The following is a 17017-nucleotide window of genomic DNA, read 5'->3' on the forward strand; positions in this document are numbered from 1 at the left end:
TATGTCTAAATTACTTTTTCCTTGTCAGCTCGGTAATTGCGACAAGTTGGTGAACGGGAAGAAAAACAACTCAGAATGAAAGGGAGACAAACTGAAATGAGCAGAAAACACAAATTTCATTTTGTAGTTTTGTCACTCGCTGGGCGCCAGCAATTAGCCAAACAAGCATCATAATAAAGGAGAAACATCCCGTTTTGGATTCATTGCCAGCAGGAAATTAAGGAGGCGACAATTTTACGTGGGGGCAATTTTCAAACATTCTAGTGTCTCAGGGGCTTTAATGAAAAGCCGCAAAACGGCTTCGCAAAAAGACCATTTTTTATTATGCTCAAGCCGTTTTGCGGCTTCTTTTGAAAAAGCCGCTACGCGGCTTTTCATTAAAGCCCTTTCAGAACCTGAATTAGCCTGTGTATAAAGTTTCAAGAACATTTTTGGCTCGTGGAAGAATGTATAAATGCTCTTATCAGCATTTATATTGGAATATTGGAAGCGCAACAAATTTATATATTCTGAACATGGTTTTGCGCCCCGTTGTCGTGCGCGCCATGTCCTTATCGGCCAATTAGAATTTTACGGGCGAGGACTTTTTAACATGGTGTTTTCCGAGCGGAGAATAATTTGCGCCGCGCTGAGCTGAATCGAGAACTACTGGCTTCAGTTAGTTCTTGTCAGCGTGCCCAGTTTATGGTAATAAACATAAACCGCCAGCTGCAGCTATGAGTAGTACGGTCAGGATTCGCAATTCCCCGGAATTGTTATTGCCTCTTGCTCGAATATTTTTTACAACTTTCAATTTTTTTCGTCGAAATCTCATTTTTTATTCTTCATAAAAAAACCTGCCTTTTACTTATGACCTGGTCCAGGTAAGCTCAGTCCTGAACAAGGTTCGAAAACCTGTGTAGAAAACCTGACTCAGGGTTTTGAATTAATTCAATGTCAAGCCGCAAAGGTTATATTGGCGAAGCCGCTTTGCGGCTTCGTTTTTAAAAAAGCCGCTGCGCGGCTTTTGATTGAATTATCTAAAAACCACAGTCTGGTTTTCTATACAGGTTCTTGCGATTCCTACTTTTTGAGGTAAGAAAGGAAGAATCTTGTTTAGTATCCAAAAAATAATCCTCGAACAGGTTCTGAGCTTGTATCTTGGTTTGTAAACATTTGTCTATTGGTTTTTGATGCAGGGGACATCGATTTATCACATTGTAAGTTATATAAGTTGAACGTTGTTTACACTTGTTACCAGCGTTGTTAACAGTGTTGCACTAGGTGGCCACGTCCGGCCGGGCAAGGAACAAGCAACTTAATTCGTTCTTGATTCTTTTTTTTTCGCGACAAAGAGGGTGCTAGAGAGCTACGAAAAGAATAAGAGGAAGGTGAAACAAATGAACAAGGGAAGAAGAAGGATATGCCTATAATTTGCGGAATTCCAGTTTTTAAAAAACTATCATAAAAAACAAATCATTTGAAATACCATTCTTCGAAGATTTTTTCATGAAAACTCATGTTTCATCCAAATTTCCATTAATTCTTTAAAATATGAATAAGCTTAAAAATACAAGTGCATCATTCATTATTAATGAAAATATGAACCTTTTTTGATATAAAAACAGGGAGATACTAGACATAAAACATGCGCATTTTTTGCATAAGAGACCTTCTATTGCCTCGATTTCCAGCAGGTGGCGCGCTGGGTCCGCTGGGCGCTCCGCTTGCTCAGGGACTGGCCCTCACTCGCGGACTGGCTGCTTGGTCCCAGCGTCGAGGTGCCCCAGCGCCACCTAGAAGTGAAACTGCGCGGTGGTGTCCCAGCGTATCCTTAGCAATCTGCGCCCCTTGTTAAAACCTCGTACTACATGAGTTCTTGTCCTGCTTGAGCAGATTTATTTTTTGTAATTTATCGACCAGCCAGACAAGATCAACAACACTTTTTCAAATTGAGACATTTTATAAACACAACAGTGAAAACAGTAGATATCAAATCGTGAACCAATCAAAACAGCACCAACAACAACCGGCCGCTCATCAGCCGCCGACTTTTACATACGCCGCTGCAGGATATCCACAGGTGAGAGAGACATGAAAATCAACATTCATTTCGAATGATAAGAAACTTTTTCTAAGGGTTGAAAACAAGGGTTTTAATGACTGGAAATTGCCGATCATAGAATGAATAAAACGGGTTTCCTCTTCGGAAAAGATAAAATAATAAGGAGGTCTCTTCGTTATTTGTACGAAAAAACCTCCTTGAAAATTTTTCTTTAACAGACTCACTCCCTTAATAACTTCGCTTTTTGTTGAAATTTCTGACCAAAAAGTTATAAATAACTTATTGAATAATTAACTGAAGGTAGACCCTTATTTTTCTTCGTTTTATTTGTTTGCATCCATATTATTTACAGTCTGAGCGCCAAGCACCTATCTACTCAAGGACCCAACCCTCAAGGGGCCAAGAGGAATAGATGTTAATTGATAATTAACAAAGAGTTTTAAAATTAACAAACTTTTTCGCCTAAACCACAGTAAATTTGTAAATATTTCATGCGCGCTCTGGCCAATTTGAGAATACAAAATTGAGCAACAAGAAACAACCGGTCCCAATTTTGAACTAGAATAGAGCCTTTTTTTCAGAGAAAATAATTCAGAAGATAATTTTTATCCTTGTGACACCCTTAAGGTAAAACTGAGATAATAGTCTTTTTTTTTTCAAAAAACTAAAAAATTGTCTTTTGAATAATCGAGAAAAAATTCTAGAGTATTACGTTTCAGCTCCAATAACGTTGATGCATAAGGGTATCACCGCTCATTTCGGGGCGGCACTCAATCTTGGTCCGCCATTCTTTTCGCTTGACATGGCGAAAAAACATCATCAGTCCAAACAAGGGATTATTAAGGACATGTCCATCAATATTTCAACTTCTTGTTTCAAGGCTTCGAACTTGGCAGCTTCTACTTTTTTCTTACCATTGTCAGAAAAAAATCGTGAAAATCGGAAAAACATGAAACCACTTGACCGCCCCAAAAAATAGAAAGAAAAAGAAAGGAACTTTTGTGGGAATCGCGTGGAGGGTATCATAATTCACGCGCGCTTAATTTATTCATTAAGGGTCTACCTCTCCCTATCCACTTACGATCCAGTTTGAACTTACATCTCCCTTATTCAGGGTCTCCCTTCTTTAAGTCAATCTGTATTTACAGTTTGTTTTACCGATTTCTCTTTCTTTCCCGTCTTTTTTTTTGAGTCAAAAAGTGGGATTTAACGATGAAGAGAGCCGAAAAAAGAAGAGTATCGGTTTCCGTAGACTTTGCGTCTTCAAAAATTTCATAAATAATAGCCCATTAGCCCTTGATTTTGCATTTTTTCGGCGGGTAGCGTAAGATCTCCCCTCTGTGGGATAAATTCCTGCTCTCGCCGAAAAAATCGCTCCCGACAATTAAAAAATGGTTCCTTGACAATTTCGAATCTCGCAGATCGAAATTGTCGAATTCGCTTTTCAAAAATCTCTGTCGCCCAAAGTCGCCATTTATTAATTCCGGAGTTCAGAAATGGAGCCGCCACGGCGCATATTCGAAATACTCATTCATCACACGAGTACAGCAGAAACGCGCCCGCTTTTCTTTATTTTCTAGAGCTGCGACATGACTTTTTGGCTGCGATTCGCGCGCCGCTCAGAATTAGTTTCAAAAGTTTCAAATTCATGTAAAGATTCTTAAAAATACGGCTTGTAAACCCTTAATTCAAGAACGCAGTTTTTGACTCAAAAAAACTTTTTGAGTCGAAAAATTTCTATCCAATTAATTATCTTCTTCGTCTCAATTTGCTGTTGTCATAATTAAACTTATCGAAAAATTCAATCTTAGAATCGATCGGAAATCGCTGCATACCTCCTTAACCCCAATACATCCTCACAGCCCCTCTGCTCCATTTTTAAGCAAGAAAACTTGGTTCACGTCAAAACATGGCTAATTATAGAGCTTGCTGATGAGATAAGCATATCAAATGATTTGATAAAAATCATGTGGTGGTGGGGCAAAAGTGTTTAGTGGGCTGAGAGCGTTTCCACGTTACGACACATTCGGGTCGCGGCGACACATTTTTGAGGTGACCGGCTGGTGCCGAGAAAAAAACCTCCGAGAGGGACGATCATTCCCAGAGAGAGAGGGAGAACTAGGCGAAAATGGGGTCGATAAGTTCTCATAATTACGTATTCATGAATCGTAATTTCCGTCAATTTTCGACCTCGAAATGACTTTTTTTCTGACTTCGCGGCTTTTTCGCGGCTTTTTTCTGAACATCCCAACACAGCCTTTTTTCCTTTCAGAAGTCATAAAAGAATGGCTAGAATACATGGAGACATATTTTTACTAATAATATTTTGCGTCTTTTTGCTTCTTATGACACTTTAAAAACCCTCCATCCTTAAATAAGGGTCTCCCCCTTATCCTTCAATTTTGGCCGTGGCCTTCTTTTGCCACGATTTTCTCCACTTGTAACAAGTTTGGAACAAGGTCAAAACGGTGCTTTAACACAATTATTCTGAATCTCACACCAGCGATCCCGTCCCAGTTCACTTAGCGGGATATCAAAGAACCCTAGTTAGCGTCTCAAAACAGCGGTGTTTTGAAATTAACTTGCGCCGCGTAGTGTCCATTTTTCACTTATGCCTACATGTATTTTCAAATGTAATTATACATAAAAAGGATCATTTTTGTTTGAAGTAGCGGGAAACGGAAAATAATGAATTGAAAAAAAATTAACAAAAAAAAAATGATTTTGAGAAAAAAGAGAAATGAAACTTCGAAGACAAGAAAATCTGTCATCAAGGTTTTTTGCGAAAAAGAAAGAATTTTATCAATAGTTTTTTATTCAAGAGATCCTCCCTTGAATGGAACATCCGGGGCGCTAGAATTTAAGAATTTCTTTCTCGGCCGATTTTTGGAGCGCGCTTTCTCCCTGTTAAGGGGGTGCTCCTTAAGATGTGTCACGTTGAAATTCAGCTCGTGTTCGACACGGATCAGAAGAATGTGGCGCAGGTGAATGTGACAACGCTTTTTGGCATAACCGAACACCAAACACCTCCGATCCGTTGAGCCTCGACTATGCCAGGCCATCGTGTTAACAGAAATTTTCGACTTGTCTAAGAAAAGGGCCCCCTTTAGACGTTCCATAAATTAAAAGAGGGACATACTGGGATGATCAAATAGCTTCAAATTTAAAAAAATGAACGCTTTTCTTTATTTTTCTTAAAATTTTTCTTTAAGTCTTCATCTCCACTCGCGATAAAAAGCGAATCCGATATCGAGCGTCCCGCTGAATACGACTCGGTGGCCCCGTTGGCTTCCGTCTCTGGAGCTGCCCCGACGCTCCATTATCCCGCTTCTTCCCTTGGCAGCTCGACTTTGATGCCTGGAAGTGCCACGACGATGCTTGCGAGTGCTACTGATTCCGCTTCCGCCACTGCTGCAACTTCACATATGAGCTCGTACGGTGCTGCCTTGAGTTCGCCAACTGCCGCTGCTGCTGCATACGGTTCTGCAGCTGGCATCGGCGCTTATTCTGGTGCTTATTCTTATGGCTCTTTGGTAAGTCCGAAAAAACTTTTTTGAGAATGATAATTTATTTTTTAAAAATATAAAAATATTTTGAATCGATGTTTTTCGCGTCTGGTATACGCTAGAAATAATTTGATTACGCCTTAAATAATCTACAAGTGTTATTATCAGCGCGAGAACAACTCTCGAAAAGTGTTTACAATTGAAACATTCCGCTGTCTCAATTCGCGTTAATTGATTAGCGCCGCGCGAGTGCATCTTCTGATCATTAACATGCGCAAAACACGACGCGGCGATTTGAGTTAGCATGTATAAGTGTATCCGCCAGCTTAGACGAGGCATTATGCTTCGCTGAGCGCGGACGGTTTTCTTGTTTAGATAGTCTGTAAGTACCTTATCCGGAGCCAATGTGTGTTAGTCTTAGGGCTAGGGATTAGATCAGGATAACTAATAAAGAGGATCAAGTCAAGAAGGGGTGTCATTGAGCGGAAAAGGGAAAAGCTGGCCTCGGCAACCTGAGTAGAAAACCTGAGTCAGGGTCTGAAAGAGCAAAAATGAAAAGCCGCGTAGTGGCTTTTTTGGAAACGAAGCCGCAAAGCGGCTTCGCCAGAATTTTAATATAAGATGGAGTAATAATCTTACGATCCGCGGTTTCGTTTTTAAAAAATCCGCTACGCGGCTTTTCATCTTTGCTCTTTCAGACTCTGACTCAGGTTTTCTATTCAGGTTGCCGAGCACAGGGGAAAAGATAGGCGATTCTTTCGAAGAATTCTAGAGCAATCATTGACAACTTCATTCTAGGGAGCTGGCAGTTCCGATGTCTGGACTGGCGCTGGCGTCTCTGCTCCAGGTGCTTACGGCTCCGCCGCTACAGCTGGCTACGGCGCGTCTCCATATCCGGGTGCCGAGGCTTACGGATCAGCCTTTGGCGCGCAATACCCGTGAGTAAAACACATGTTTTGACATTTTCTGACATTTCCACCCAATAGATACGGCGCATACAACGACATGTCCGACGGTGTCCGGCGCAAGAATGCAACGCGCGAGAGCACCAATACGCTCAAAGCCTGGCTCAATGAGCACAAGAAGAATCCTTACCCGACGAAGGGGGAGAAAATCATGTTGGCGATTATTACGAAAATGACTCTTACACAGGTAGACTATCAAGAAATGTATCAAAACTCAGCTGTTCTTTTTAGGTTTCCACCTGGTTTGCTAACGCCCGGAGACGATTAAAAAAGGAGAACAAAATGACTTGGGTCCCGAAAAACCGAGCGACGGATGGAGAAGATGACGAATCAAACGGTCTTGGCGACGAAAATGAAAAGGGTAAGACAGAAAGAAAGGTCTTTTGATATCTTTTCGATCGGTTTTTGAGTCATATTTTTTTCGATAAAGAGGTCTAAATTTATCTTTATAAAGCGCCGCTTATTGAATTCGAGCGCTGTCCGTTCTATTTTCTCAAAAACGAGAGGATGAGACGCTCGGCGCTCCTATCGTGAGGCTTGACGACAAGTCGGTGGTCAGCCACCTGCGCTCAGATTTGCTCGAGAAGCCTTGCCGAGCCGCTAATTTCCGCCAAATTGGGTGGGAACTTTGATCACTCAAAATATAGAAAAAAATGAGATAGACATAGAATTATCTGAAAATATGTTTTCTCGAAATTTTTTACTCAAATTTTGTCGAAAATAATTGCAATTTTTGATTGGTCGAAAAAAATCTCTTTAGTTTTTGATTGGTTAAAAGCTTTATTTCAATGAAAAGTTAGTCTTTTTTGGGCCAGTATCGTAATTTGGCTTGAGTAAAGTTTACCTTCACTAAAATTGCCCCAAACTTCCAAATATTGTCACGCGTGCCTTCCCACATGATCGACTCATAAAAAAATTTTCGCTCACTCGTGACAGCTCTTAACAAACCTCCGTCACACACTTTTTTCCCTCTTCGCGAATTTCGCATTAGCAATTGGCAATTGTCAATTGTGCTGTTTACAGTAAATAATCCCTCTCCAGGAATGTTTATTCCACATAGAAAAAACAGCCCTCTCCTAAGAAAGAGCCCCGCCCTTAGTGAGGAAGTGGGTTAACACGCGTTTTCGCGAATTAGTGGATTCATAAAAATTTTGGGAATTCTGCGCGGCGCCCAGCGCGGCGGCTTCCGGCATCGCCGTGGGAATTCCACAGCTCCAAACCCAAAACGAATTGTAAAGAGGTTAGTTTGTAGCTGAAATACCTCCCCAAGCCCAAATCTCCCAGCAAAAATGGAACTGGAAGAAAATGAATGATCCTTTATCAAATTTATTCTTTCGATAAACACTGACTCAAAAAGCGATCTGACTCAGAAAGGTCTTAAAATTTCTAGTGAGTTTTCTTTCGAATATTTCTCTAACAGGTCTTCTAGATGCCGACAAAGACGATTCCGTCGCATTCTCCCACGACAAAGACAGCGAAAAAGTCGAATTCTCCGCAACCGAGCCCTACGAATCCGCTGCTGGACCTGGTGCCCTCTCATCCGATCCCGCCACCACTCCCGTCGGACTTGCTCACCCCCACGCAAGTGCTGCTGCTCCCGTTTCCAGCGCCAGCAACCCGTATGCTTCTCCCGTTTCCGGCCTCCAAAGCTGGGTCAACAACCAGTTCGCGACAAGCACTCCTACCAGCATCGGCGCCGCTCCAGATGGGCAGGTGAAAACTGAGTCGCCGGGTCAATCAAGTGACAGCAATACGCTAAACACGACTGGAGAACACTCCCGAAATACACCCGATGCAGTTTCTGGTCTTTCGAGCAGTAGCTACACCGCCTCCAGCGCTACTGCCCAAGGCGGGTTAACTGCCCTCCACCATCCATACGCCCTCGGTGCTTATTCCGACCCCTCCTTGGCCAGTTACTACCAGAGCTACTATCCAGTCTCCAGCGCCGCCATGGGAGCAGCCACCGACCCCGCTAGTTACTACAGTGCCAGCCACAGTCAAGCCGCAGCAGCCAGCGCCCAGCAGAGCTAGAATTCTTAATTAATCTCTTGATTGAAAAGTCTCTTGCAAAAAGTCTTCACCACCGCCGCAACACTGCATCATCCATAGATACTGCTCTCCCCACTCAGTGACTGTAATAACACTACTGGTATTTATTTTCAAAAAATAAACGATGGCGAAAAAAACGATCGAAAGAACGAACGTTGAAAACACTATTTCTGACTGAATATTTTTATTTTTTTTTCTTTCTGTATATATCAAGTTGTCCGATCAAAAAAATAAAATTCAATATCAATGTTAAAAACGTCCTCAAAAATATCTTCAAAATTCGTATCGAAAAAGCAGGTATTTTTTATGAAAAATAAGGGTGTCACTATCTTAAATCATCTCGAAAAGACCCTTTAAGACTCGCTTATCGATGCGCCTCCCCTTAATTTACAGAAAGCGATTCAAATACAAAATACAAGCAATAGGATAGATCAAATAAGAAATCCACTCAAAAGCACTTATTAACTATTTCAAGTGCATCAAAACTGCAATTTTAATCAATCTAATAATAGCCACTCAAGTTCTCATTCTCACGTCTTTCTTTGATGAAAAACTCTAGAAATCAATAAGTAAGCTGCATATTTTTTCGCGGCGAAAACGTTTGAAGTGCGCTATTAAGACGTTTTTCAAGTTTCAGTCGGCTGTGTAAACAAAAATAGTGCTACGTCTTGTCGAAAGTACCAAACAATTGTCGATTGTCGACTGGTGCAATTGTGACTTGAGGATTTGAAACGAAAAAACGTAAATATAAACGATGAAAAACACTTAGTAATTCTTGACGATCACGGCTTGCCAGGTTGAAAACGTAAATAAACAAGCAAGAATCATCAAGTTATCGTATAAAGACATGCTTTTTTTAAGGTTAACGAAGTTTTACTGCCCTCTTTCGCCTTATAGACCCCCGAAAACCATACCTTTTTAGAATAAGCAGAAAATTTTAAGACCTTTTACGGTTTAAATCCTAGACTAGCGATGACGCGTAGCGTTTGCCCTGTTCTAAGTTGTTATCAAATTAACTCGAATTCAATCAAGCAAAATTAATATAAAAAACAAATAATTTTAACAAAGTTATTGTTTTCGAAATCTCGAGATTTATTCTTTATATTTGATTGTTGGGAATAAACTGTATTTCGCCGTCTTCAATCAAAAAGTCTGGATTGAGCCCGGAAATTCAAGAGTGCTTCTTTGATCCTCCTGTTGAAGAATCACAATCAATTCGTTTAGCAAAATGTAACTCCGCGAAGAAAGAAGCGTTTCGTCTTGTAATTCGCCCTTGAATAGCGCGCTTTGAAGGTCTAAGGGCGCAATTTAGAAATTTAATTTCGGAGAATTCCAAAAAGCCAAACCCGCATTTTCTCAGAAAGCGATCCAATCTGGAGACAATCCAAAACACAAAAAGAGAGAGAGAGAACAACTTTTTATGTGCAAGTTTAACTTCAAAGGACAACGTCTAATTGCCAATTTTTTCGGGTCATGAGAGAAAAAAAGAGTGATTTTTTCATCAGAAATTTCGACTTTATCGAGAGATTGAAGCCCTTAATTGTCGATTTCGAGACAAATATTTCGTTTTTTTTTTAATTTTTTCCCCTAATTTAAAATTGCCAATTTCGTATTGAAATTCTGCACAAATTTAAGTATAAATGATGAAAGAAAATTTTTGAGTCAAAAAATCAAAAGCGACAGTCCAGCTGGTTGACCACAAGAACATCTCGCATCAAACCTCCTCAAGAAAACCCCCTCTCCCGTCCCGTCGTTTTTTCTTTGATCCGCGACCTTGTCAACACTATTTTGGCAACTATCTTGCGCAGTAGATCTCGAAAAGAAAGAGGGAGAAAAAACAGTCGGTTTACCCAAAACTCAGTGAAAAATAATTAATACTCGCTGAGGCGAATCTCATTGAGCATTTGGCGCGCTCGTATTTTGGAAATTGAGTTTAACACTAGAAAACATCATGTATGATAGCTTGTATTGACATTCCGAATTTTCGCTTCGAATTCGAATTCGCTTGGAGTACTTCCAGGAATTCGAACGGGTCATATGAGATGATTTGGGTTTTCATGGTGTTTTTATTTGAATTCCGAAGAGATCAAAACTTAAGGGGGGGGGTCGACGAGAATTTTTTCAGGGGTGATCGTAATTTCGCTTATACAGATAGTCTGCATATGAATCTTATATTTTTGGAATCTACAGATTCTCCCAAATCTGTTGAGCCTAAAATCATTTGATAAAAATTAGATTTAGGGGGTGAAATGAGTTAAATTGATAAAAAAATGACCTCTTTTGATGTATTTTCGCGAAAATGGCCCTACTTTGAAGGGATTTTTGACCGATTTCTTCTGGCCAAAATTTTTTCTAGTTTTCGCCGCCTGATTATTTCAACCCTTTTCTATCCACCAGTAAAATCAGATTTTGCCTTTCTTATCAGGTTTTCCCGCATTTTCGGTCACAGAAATCCCGATTCTTACTTATCACATTACTTACATTGCTAAATTGCTGAGTGTCTTACTAAAGCCTCATACCGATAGGTAATTCAATATTGTAAAAAAGTCCTGATAAAAAGGGTATTACGGTCTCTACGATAAGGATCTTCCCGTCCTTATTTTTAATGAAAAGCTTCCCATTACATTATCGTCATTATTTCCATTCGCCCCTTCTTGTAAACAACTTTCCGCTCCGTGCCCCCTTATCCCGTCTTTTCTCGTTATATACATTCTTCATCTTCACACGTGATCATTCTCAGCGAAGAACATTTTTTTCGCGAAATGTTGTTTCCGCGGCGTGAAATTAACCCGATTTGTATTTCCGCTGGTGCATGTCCGCGGAAGAACATAAGGTTCTCTCTCGACTAATCGAATCTGTCAAAAAGTTTTCTTCCAGAACTCATCTTCGAGAAAAGGGATGAGGAGGGGATCAACTGGACATGGGTGAAGTGCTAACCGGATTTGTCATGTTTCTGAAGAGAGATTCTAGATTCTAGAGGAGTGGGGAAATTCTGAAATAAGGGCTCCCTTATCCTTAAAAAATGACTATTTTCGCGAAATAGAATTTTCGTCTCAGAAAATATTTTCAGTGACGCTAGTAGCTGATTAGTGTTATTAGTGGATTCGCGGTAGGTTGACAAGTTCTAACTGTTGCTTTGTATTCTCAAAATTGTGATGGATGAAAATAATGAAGCAGCGTTTTCTTTTTCAGCGGCGGCGACTTCAAAGCGGCTCCGAATTCGCCCCGCACGAGTACAACTTGTCAAAATCCGATCTACTTCCAAAGGTGAATCAATTCCTTTGTAATTACACTTCTTGATACATTCGTAAAATTAACAATAAAGACATGGAAGTGGAAATCGACCGGAAAAATAGGGAAATATTTCGACAAGAAACGGGAATGCGAAAAACTTGAAATAACCGGTTTAAAACTATGATATCGGCAAATACTAAACACTGGACATTCCGACTAGAAAACTTGAATATTCACGTTAAGCAAACAAAAAGGAAAATTTTTGGACAGAAAAGGTGGATGAGTTTTTAACCCGCTTTAGCATGTTCTTTACTCGAGTTAATTCTCAAGTTCGCACGATCGGCTTTTCGGCTGTTACAAATTGCCCAAGTCGGCGCCTGCACTAGAATTATTCCCTTCCGCTTTTTGACGTAAGTTCGACCTGTCACAAGCACTTTTTTCTCGAAAACCTCGCTGAGAAAAAAAGTTTGTTTTGGGCACTTGAAAGAAGAATTTTTTTGAAAAAACCATAAAGAAATTTCAATTTTGCAGTATATTTATTTTATCATAAAGAAAACTTTGAAAATAACGATGAACAATCATTAAGCTGGCAATTCCCTAACGGTTGTCTTTCCATTGAAAATCATTCTTTTTCGGATAACTATCATAAAAGTTAGTTCTGATGAGAAAATACACCAAGAAAAAAGAAAACGAGGTTGGCTGCAGCTTCCGCCACTCAGGCAAAAAAAACGTAAACGAAAGATCAAAGGCGGCCGCTCATTTTCGAACATGTATAAAATTCTCGTTGGGATTCTTGTGCGAGAAAAATAGTTTTGTGAAAACGGATCGTTTGGGCTGAGCTGCATGGAAAGTGGACGAGGCGACAGATGAGCGCTGGAATTTCTTCTTCGAAAAAAGAAGAGAATCATGGAACTGACTTTTTCTCAAATGCAAGAAAGTTTTTGACCGCAAGACGGTGAGAAACAGCAAAATGAGGTAGCCGGTCAAGGAAATTAGGAAAAGGAATTTCGCTGCGGTCAGGGCCCAAGAGGACGAACATCTTGCGCGAAATTTCTAATTTCCACAAGGGATGCAGCAAAAAGCCCCTTTTTGGCTGTAAATTTAATTTATCATTTTTGTTCCCATCGAATTTTTTATCGAACAAGGAAAAAAAAGAATATTTTGACTCGAAAAAAATCAAAATCCAGGAAACGAGGCTGAAAGAAGTAAAAATAATTTTTGGAAGTGATTTTATCGATCAGGGTTTTGATTGGCCGGTAGGTCAAATACAGCAATCTTATTGGTTGTCCAAAAATGCATTTCCATAAATTGATTTAGTCCGTAAAAAGGGTGTATGGCAGATTTGATCAAAGCCGAATTAAAATTCCAATTTCCAGTCTTCTTTCATCCCTCTTTCCAAAACATTTCAATTTCTGATGACCCTAATCGCCTTCCAAAATTCAGATGAAATGCATTCCTCTTTGCACCTTTTCGCCAAAACGCGCGGAAATCAAAGTTTCACCGACCAAAAACAGAAAACAACTGTTGATGCGCTGCGTCTTCCCTCGATTTCAAGGGCCAACTGTGGTTTGAAAATTATCAAAAAGCGAAAATGTTGTTGTGCTGTTTATATTTTCTGTTTAGTATTTCTGGTCCGAGGAGACGCGGCGCGATCTTAGGCGAAGAGCGGAAGGAAAACGGAACGAAAGCGCTAGAAATTGGAATCAAGTGGCAAGGCTAGAAATGTAACAGGTTCAATTCAATTCCAGAACACTTTTGAACCGCGCGGCGAATTAAAAAGTCAAGTATTTAGGGCACTTGAAAAATGGTAGAAAAGACTTAGAAGTTGCGAAATGGGAATTAATGGGGATGATTGTTGTGAACGAAGGCCAGATGGTGGGAATAAACGCAAATGATTCAAGATTTTTATTGAAAAGAAAAAACATAACAAGTTATTTTTTATATATCAAATGGATTTTTCTTGACTTGAAAGACCGAAGAAATAACTAAACGGATAACTAGCGCTGCAATAGATCCTGGTTCAGTACAAAATTATTTTTGAAAATGTTCCGAAGCCCGGTTAGATCACATTTTCAAAAATACTGTCTCGCCGACTCTGTGCAAAACAAAATATTCTCTAGACCAAATTCATCCACCTTCAAATTTCTCTTTCTAAGCTTTAGTGTGCCTTTCAAGCCTCTCACAAAGGTGAAAAGTTTTCTTTGTTTCCAAGATTTTGCAACTTCTTTTTAGTACTGATGATGGTAATTTCTTACCGAAAGCTTTACTTGAAATAAACAAAAACAAAATATTCATAAGATGTCAAACAACCAGAGAATTACAAAATTATCGGTATTATTTTGCTTAAAAATTTTTTTCAAAATATAATCTACAAGAATGAAAAAACAGCCAGCTAGAGAAGCCGAATCTGCGTAAGCTGGCGCAGGGAACATGTTCTCAACTGACGGGTGACCGATAGTCTGACCTAAGCCCGTGTAACCTGCCAATGTTATCTCGCTTGGCAGCGAAATCTCAAACCAACTTTTCCCCACAAAGATTTTCGGAACTGCAAAAAGACAGAATTTTTCAAAACATGAATGCTAAGTTAATGCCAATTGAAAATCTTAACATTTTTATATCGCTTTCTGAACAATAGAAATGAGGATATTTCTCGTGAGAAAGAATCTTTATGGTCCTTTTATTTAAATTTTGAAAGAAAAAGAAGCAGGAAAAAATTATTCTTTGAAGAAAAAGTGTGAGGCGCGCCCATCCTTGAGCTGCTGTTTCATAAAATCAAAGCGCCGAGTTATAATTAATACAGTGAATTACTCGGCGGTAACGGGCATTGGGCCTCGCCTAGGTACTTTGTCGAGCGGGTTGTCGACTTCAACGAGAATCACTTTGTATCTTCGACGCCGAGCCGAGCCCTCCTCCCTTTTTTTCATTTTCCGTCCAAAATGAACCTTTTTTTTGTTCCCAGGCTCAAAGATCCATTGTCAGCCAAACGAAATTTGAAAAAATTAATTCAAATTTGACTGCTTTATTCGAGCTTTACGTGCATTTATCGAAGGGAGACCCTTAAATCTCAGTTCAGTAAAACGGTATTCTTGATATCCTTCCTCGTAACGCTGCCCTGGCTCCTGAGAAGTATGTTTTCGAGCGGATGTTCTCTGACCATAATTATATTTTGGGAAAAATACAAAATCTGATTATTTTTTGACGTACTCGACATGCGCGCTATCGCAGCGGATTTTGATACCTTGTCGCTAGAAGAGAAAAAAAACCTCTTTTTTCGGCAGTCTTGCGGGAGAACAAGCGGCGAGGTCTTTCATCTTGAGAAAATTTTCAGTGCAAATGCTATGAGGTTTTTCTTCCTGTGGAATTATATTTCCTTTGAAACGACCATCAACATAACTGAAGAAAATATATATTTATTGCTAAGATTTAAGGGGGGAGTCGTCAGTATGGAAAATTTTCAATTTTGAAAATTTTGACCACATTTTTGAATTCCTCGTCAAAAACTAAATCTTTTTGGTCACTAGCTTTTTTTGATTGGTCCACGGAAAACCTGCTAAAAATCGACTTAAATTTTTAAAATGAGTGCGCGGCGGGACTTTGTTAGCAGCTGATTTCGGCCAAAAACAATCAAAATATCTGTTTTTATCGTAAGACATCATTTTTAAATGGTTTTTGAATCATTATTTATTAAAAATTCCGAGTCTATGCGACTCTTGAAAAAAAATCAGCCGAAAACGTGTAAAAATATGGAATTTTTTGAAAATCGGATATTGTTAATCAATAAGAAAAATTTTTTAAGGGAGTCACACTTAAATTTTTGATCGCCGGTCGATTTTGAAGGGTCCAATCTATAAGTAAAAAAATCTGATTATCGAAAAAAATTAAGGGTTCTGAGATTTTTTGGTCAAGAGACGACCCCACTTTAACCCTAATTTTTGAAAAATTTTTCAAAAATTTTTTTTACTTCTTGTCGCCGGTCGAAACTTTCAACCCTTTTCTTTACACTCTAAAGTTCTTTTTGATTCAATCAAATCAGGTTTTCTCGCTTTTTTGGTCAAAAGAAGTCCCAATATTGACGACCCCCCTCTTAAAGCTTTATTATAGTCTTCTCATTTAAACATAATAATGAGACTAAAAATTCGAGTTAAAATTTTTTGAAACTAGAATTCAAAGTACGACAATTGAATTCTCACGGGAGTTCTGCCCTGTTTGCCGAACATAATAAATTTAAAAATGCAAAAACAGTGTCGCCGCCGGTGAGCAGATGACTACCCTTTGTTCATGCTGTTGTTTCCCGAGCCTCTATCTGCTAATTATCACGTGGGGCCATCCTCGCTTGAATTTCGCCTTGTTTCGCCGATGTTTTGCAAATCAAGCAGCGTTGATTTCAATTTTCGCCGCGGTCGAAGATAAGTTTATCTTTTTATTATACAAAATCATTTCTATGTCTATATTTTTCCGCTTACAATTGCGCATATACGGTATTTTTTTCTCTAAAATGTTTGAGAGGGTTAATTGTCCTTCGCATTCTAGTAAGAAGGTCTATTTATGCGGGCGACAATGTCAAATGTGTCTAACATGCCGCTGCTATTGATAACTCTTTGTCAGACGAGTGTAAGTTCCAGTCACTTATGTCATGTGACTGCTGTCAACTCATGTTCCGGTGTTAACACATTTCTTCACATCCGTTTGTCTTGTAATGCAACGTTGTGTTACATATAAAACAACGTACATATTACACGCGTTTGGGTGGAACCGCTGCTTTTTAGCAACATGCGCGACTAAGGGCTGCATGATTAGACAAATATTCTGAATCAAGCATTTTTATGTAAGCTCTTCTCCAAAGCTTTAAAACTCTACTTCGAAAGACGAAGCAGAATCCAGCTTCGAAATTTGACTCTGACCACATAAAAAGGCGTGAAAACATGGATTTGGCGGTCAGAAATATCAAAGCCACTTTCTGACCTGCTCGGCTGCAGTTTGCGGCTTACTTCTTTTTTTCTTTCATCGAGGAAATGAAAAACTGAAAACTGAAAAAACGAGTCGGAAGTAAAAAAAACAACAAGCCAAATTTCTTGAGAAAATAGCCGAATGTGACTTATTTTCGAAAGAAATTGAAACAGAATTGAACGGGTCCTCGGAGTTCGTGAGAATTTCCAGCTGATTTGTCGAATAAAAACCACCCCCTTCTGACCTTATAATAATTATCATTTCAAAAACAG

The 17017-nt window shown here is 39.4% G+C and overlaps 1 protein-coding gene across 1 annotated transcript; it reads left to right on the forward strand.

The window, feature by feature from the left end:
- Positions 1-1858: 1858 nt before the first annotated feature.
- Positions 1859-8807, forward strand: LOC145696662 (uncharacterized). Its single transcript, XM_081773733.1, has 6 exons — positions 1859-2062; positions 5257-5577; positions 6349-6488; positions 6537-6702; positions 6747-6876; positions 7945-8807. Exons 2-6 carry the CDS (start codon positions 5398-5400, stop codon positions 8544-8546), a joined length of 1218 nt encoding a protein of 405 aa, XP_081629859.1. The 5' UTR covers positions 1859-2062; positions 5257-5397; the 3' UTR covers positions 8547-8807.
- Positions 8808-17017: the final 8210 nt, after the last annotated feature.

The sequence above is a fragment of the Oikopleura dioica genome, chromosome 2 (genome assembly GCF_907165135.1).
Source record: "Oikopleura dioica chromosome 2, OKI2018_I68_1.0, whole genome shotgun sequence".
Lineage (NCBI taxonomy): Eukaryota > Metazoa > Chordata > Appendicularia > Copelata > Oikopleuridae > Oikopleura > Oikopleura dioica.

What these genes read in the sequence shown, in the direction of transcription:
- LOC145696662 (XM_081773733.1), top strand. Translation starts at nt 5,398, where the DNA reads ATGCCTGGAAGTGCCACGACGATGCTTGCGAGTGCTACTGATTCCGCT. An exon ending in CTTATTCTTATGGCTCTTTG is followed by an intron (nt 5,578 to 6,348) that starts GTAAGTCCGAAA and finishes ACTTCATTCTAG; the next exon opens with GGAGCTGGCAGTTCCGATGT. An exon ending in GCCTTTGGCGCGCAATACCC is followed by an intron (nt 6,489 to 6,536) that starts GTGAGTAAAACA and finishes TCCACCCAATAG; the next exon opens with ATACGGCGCATACAACGACA.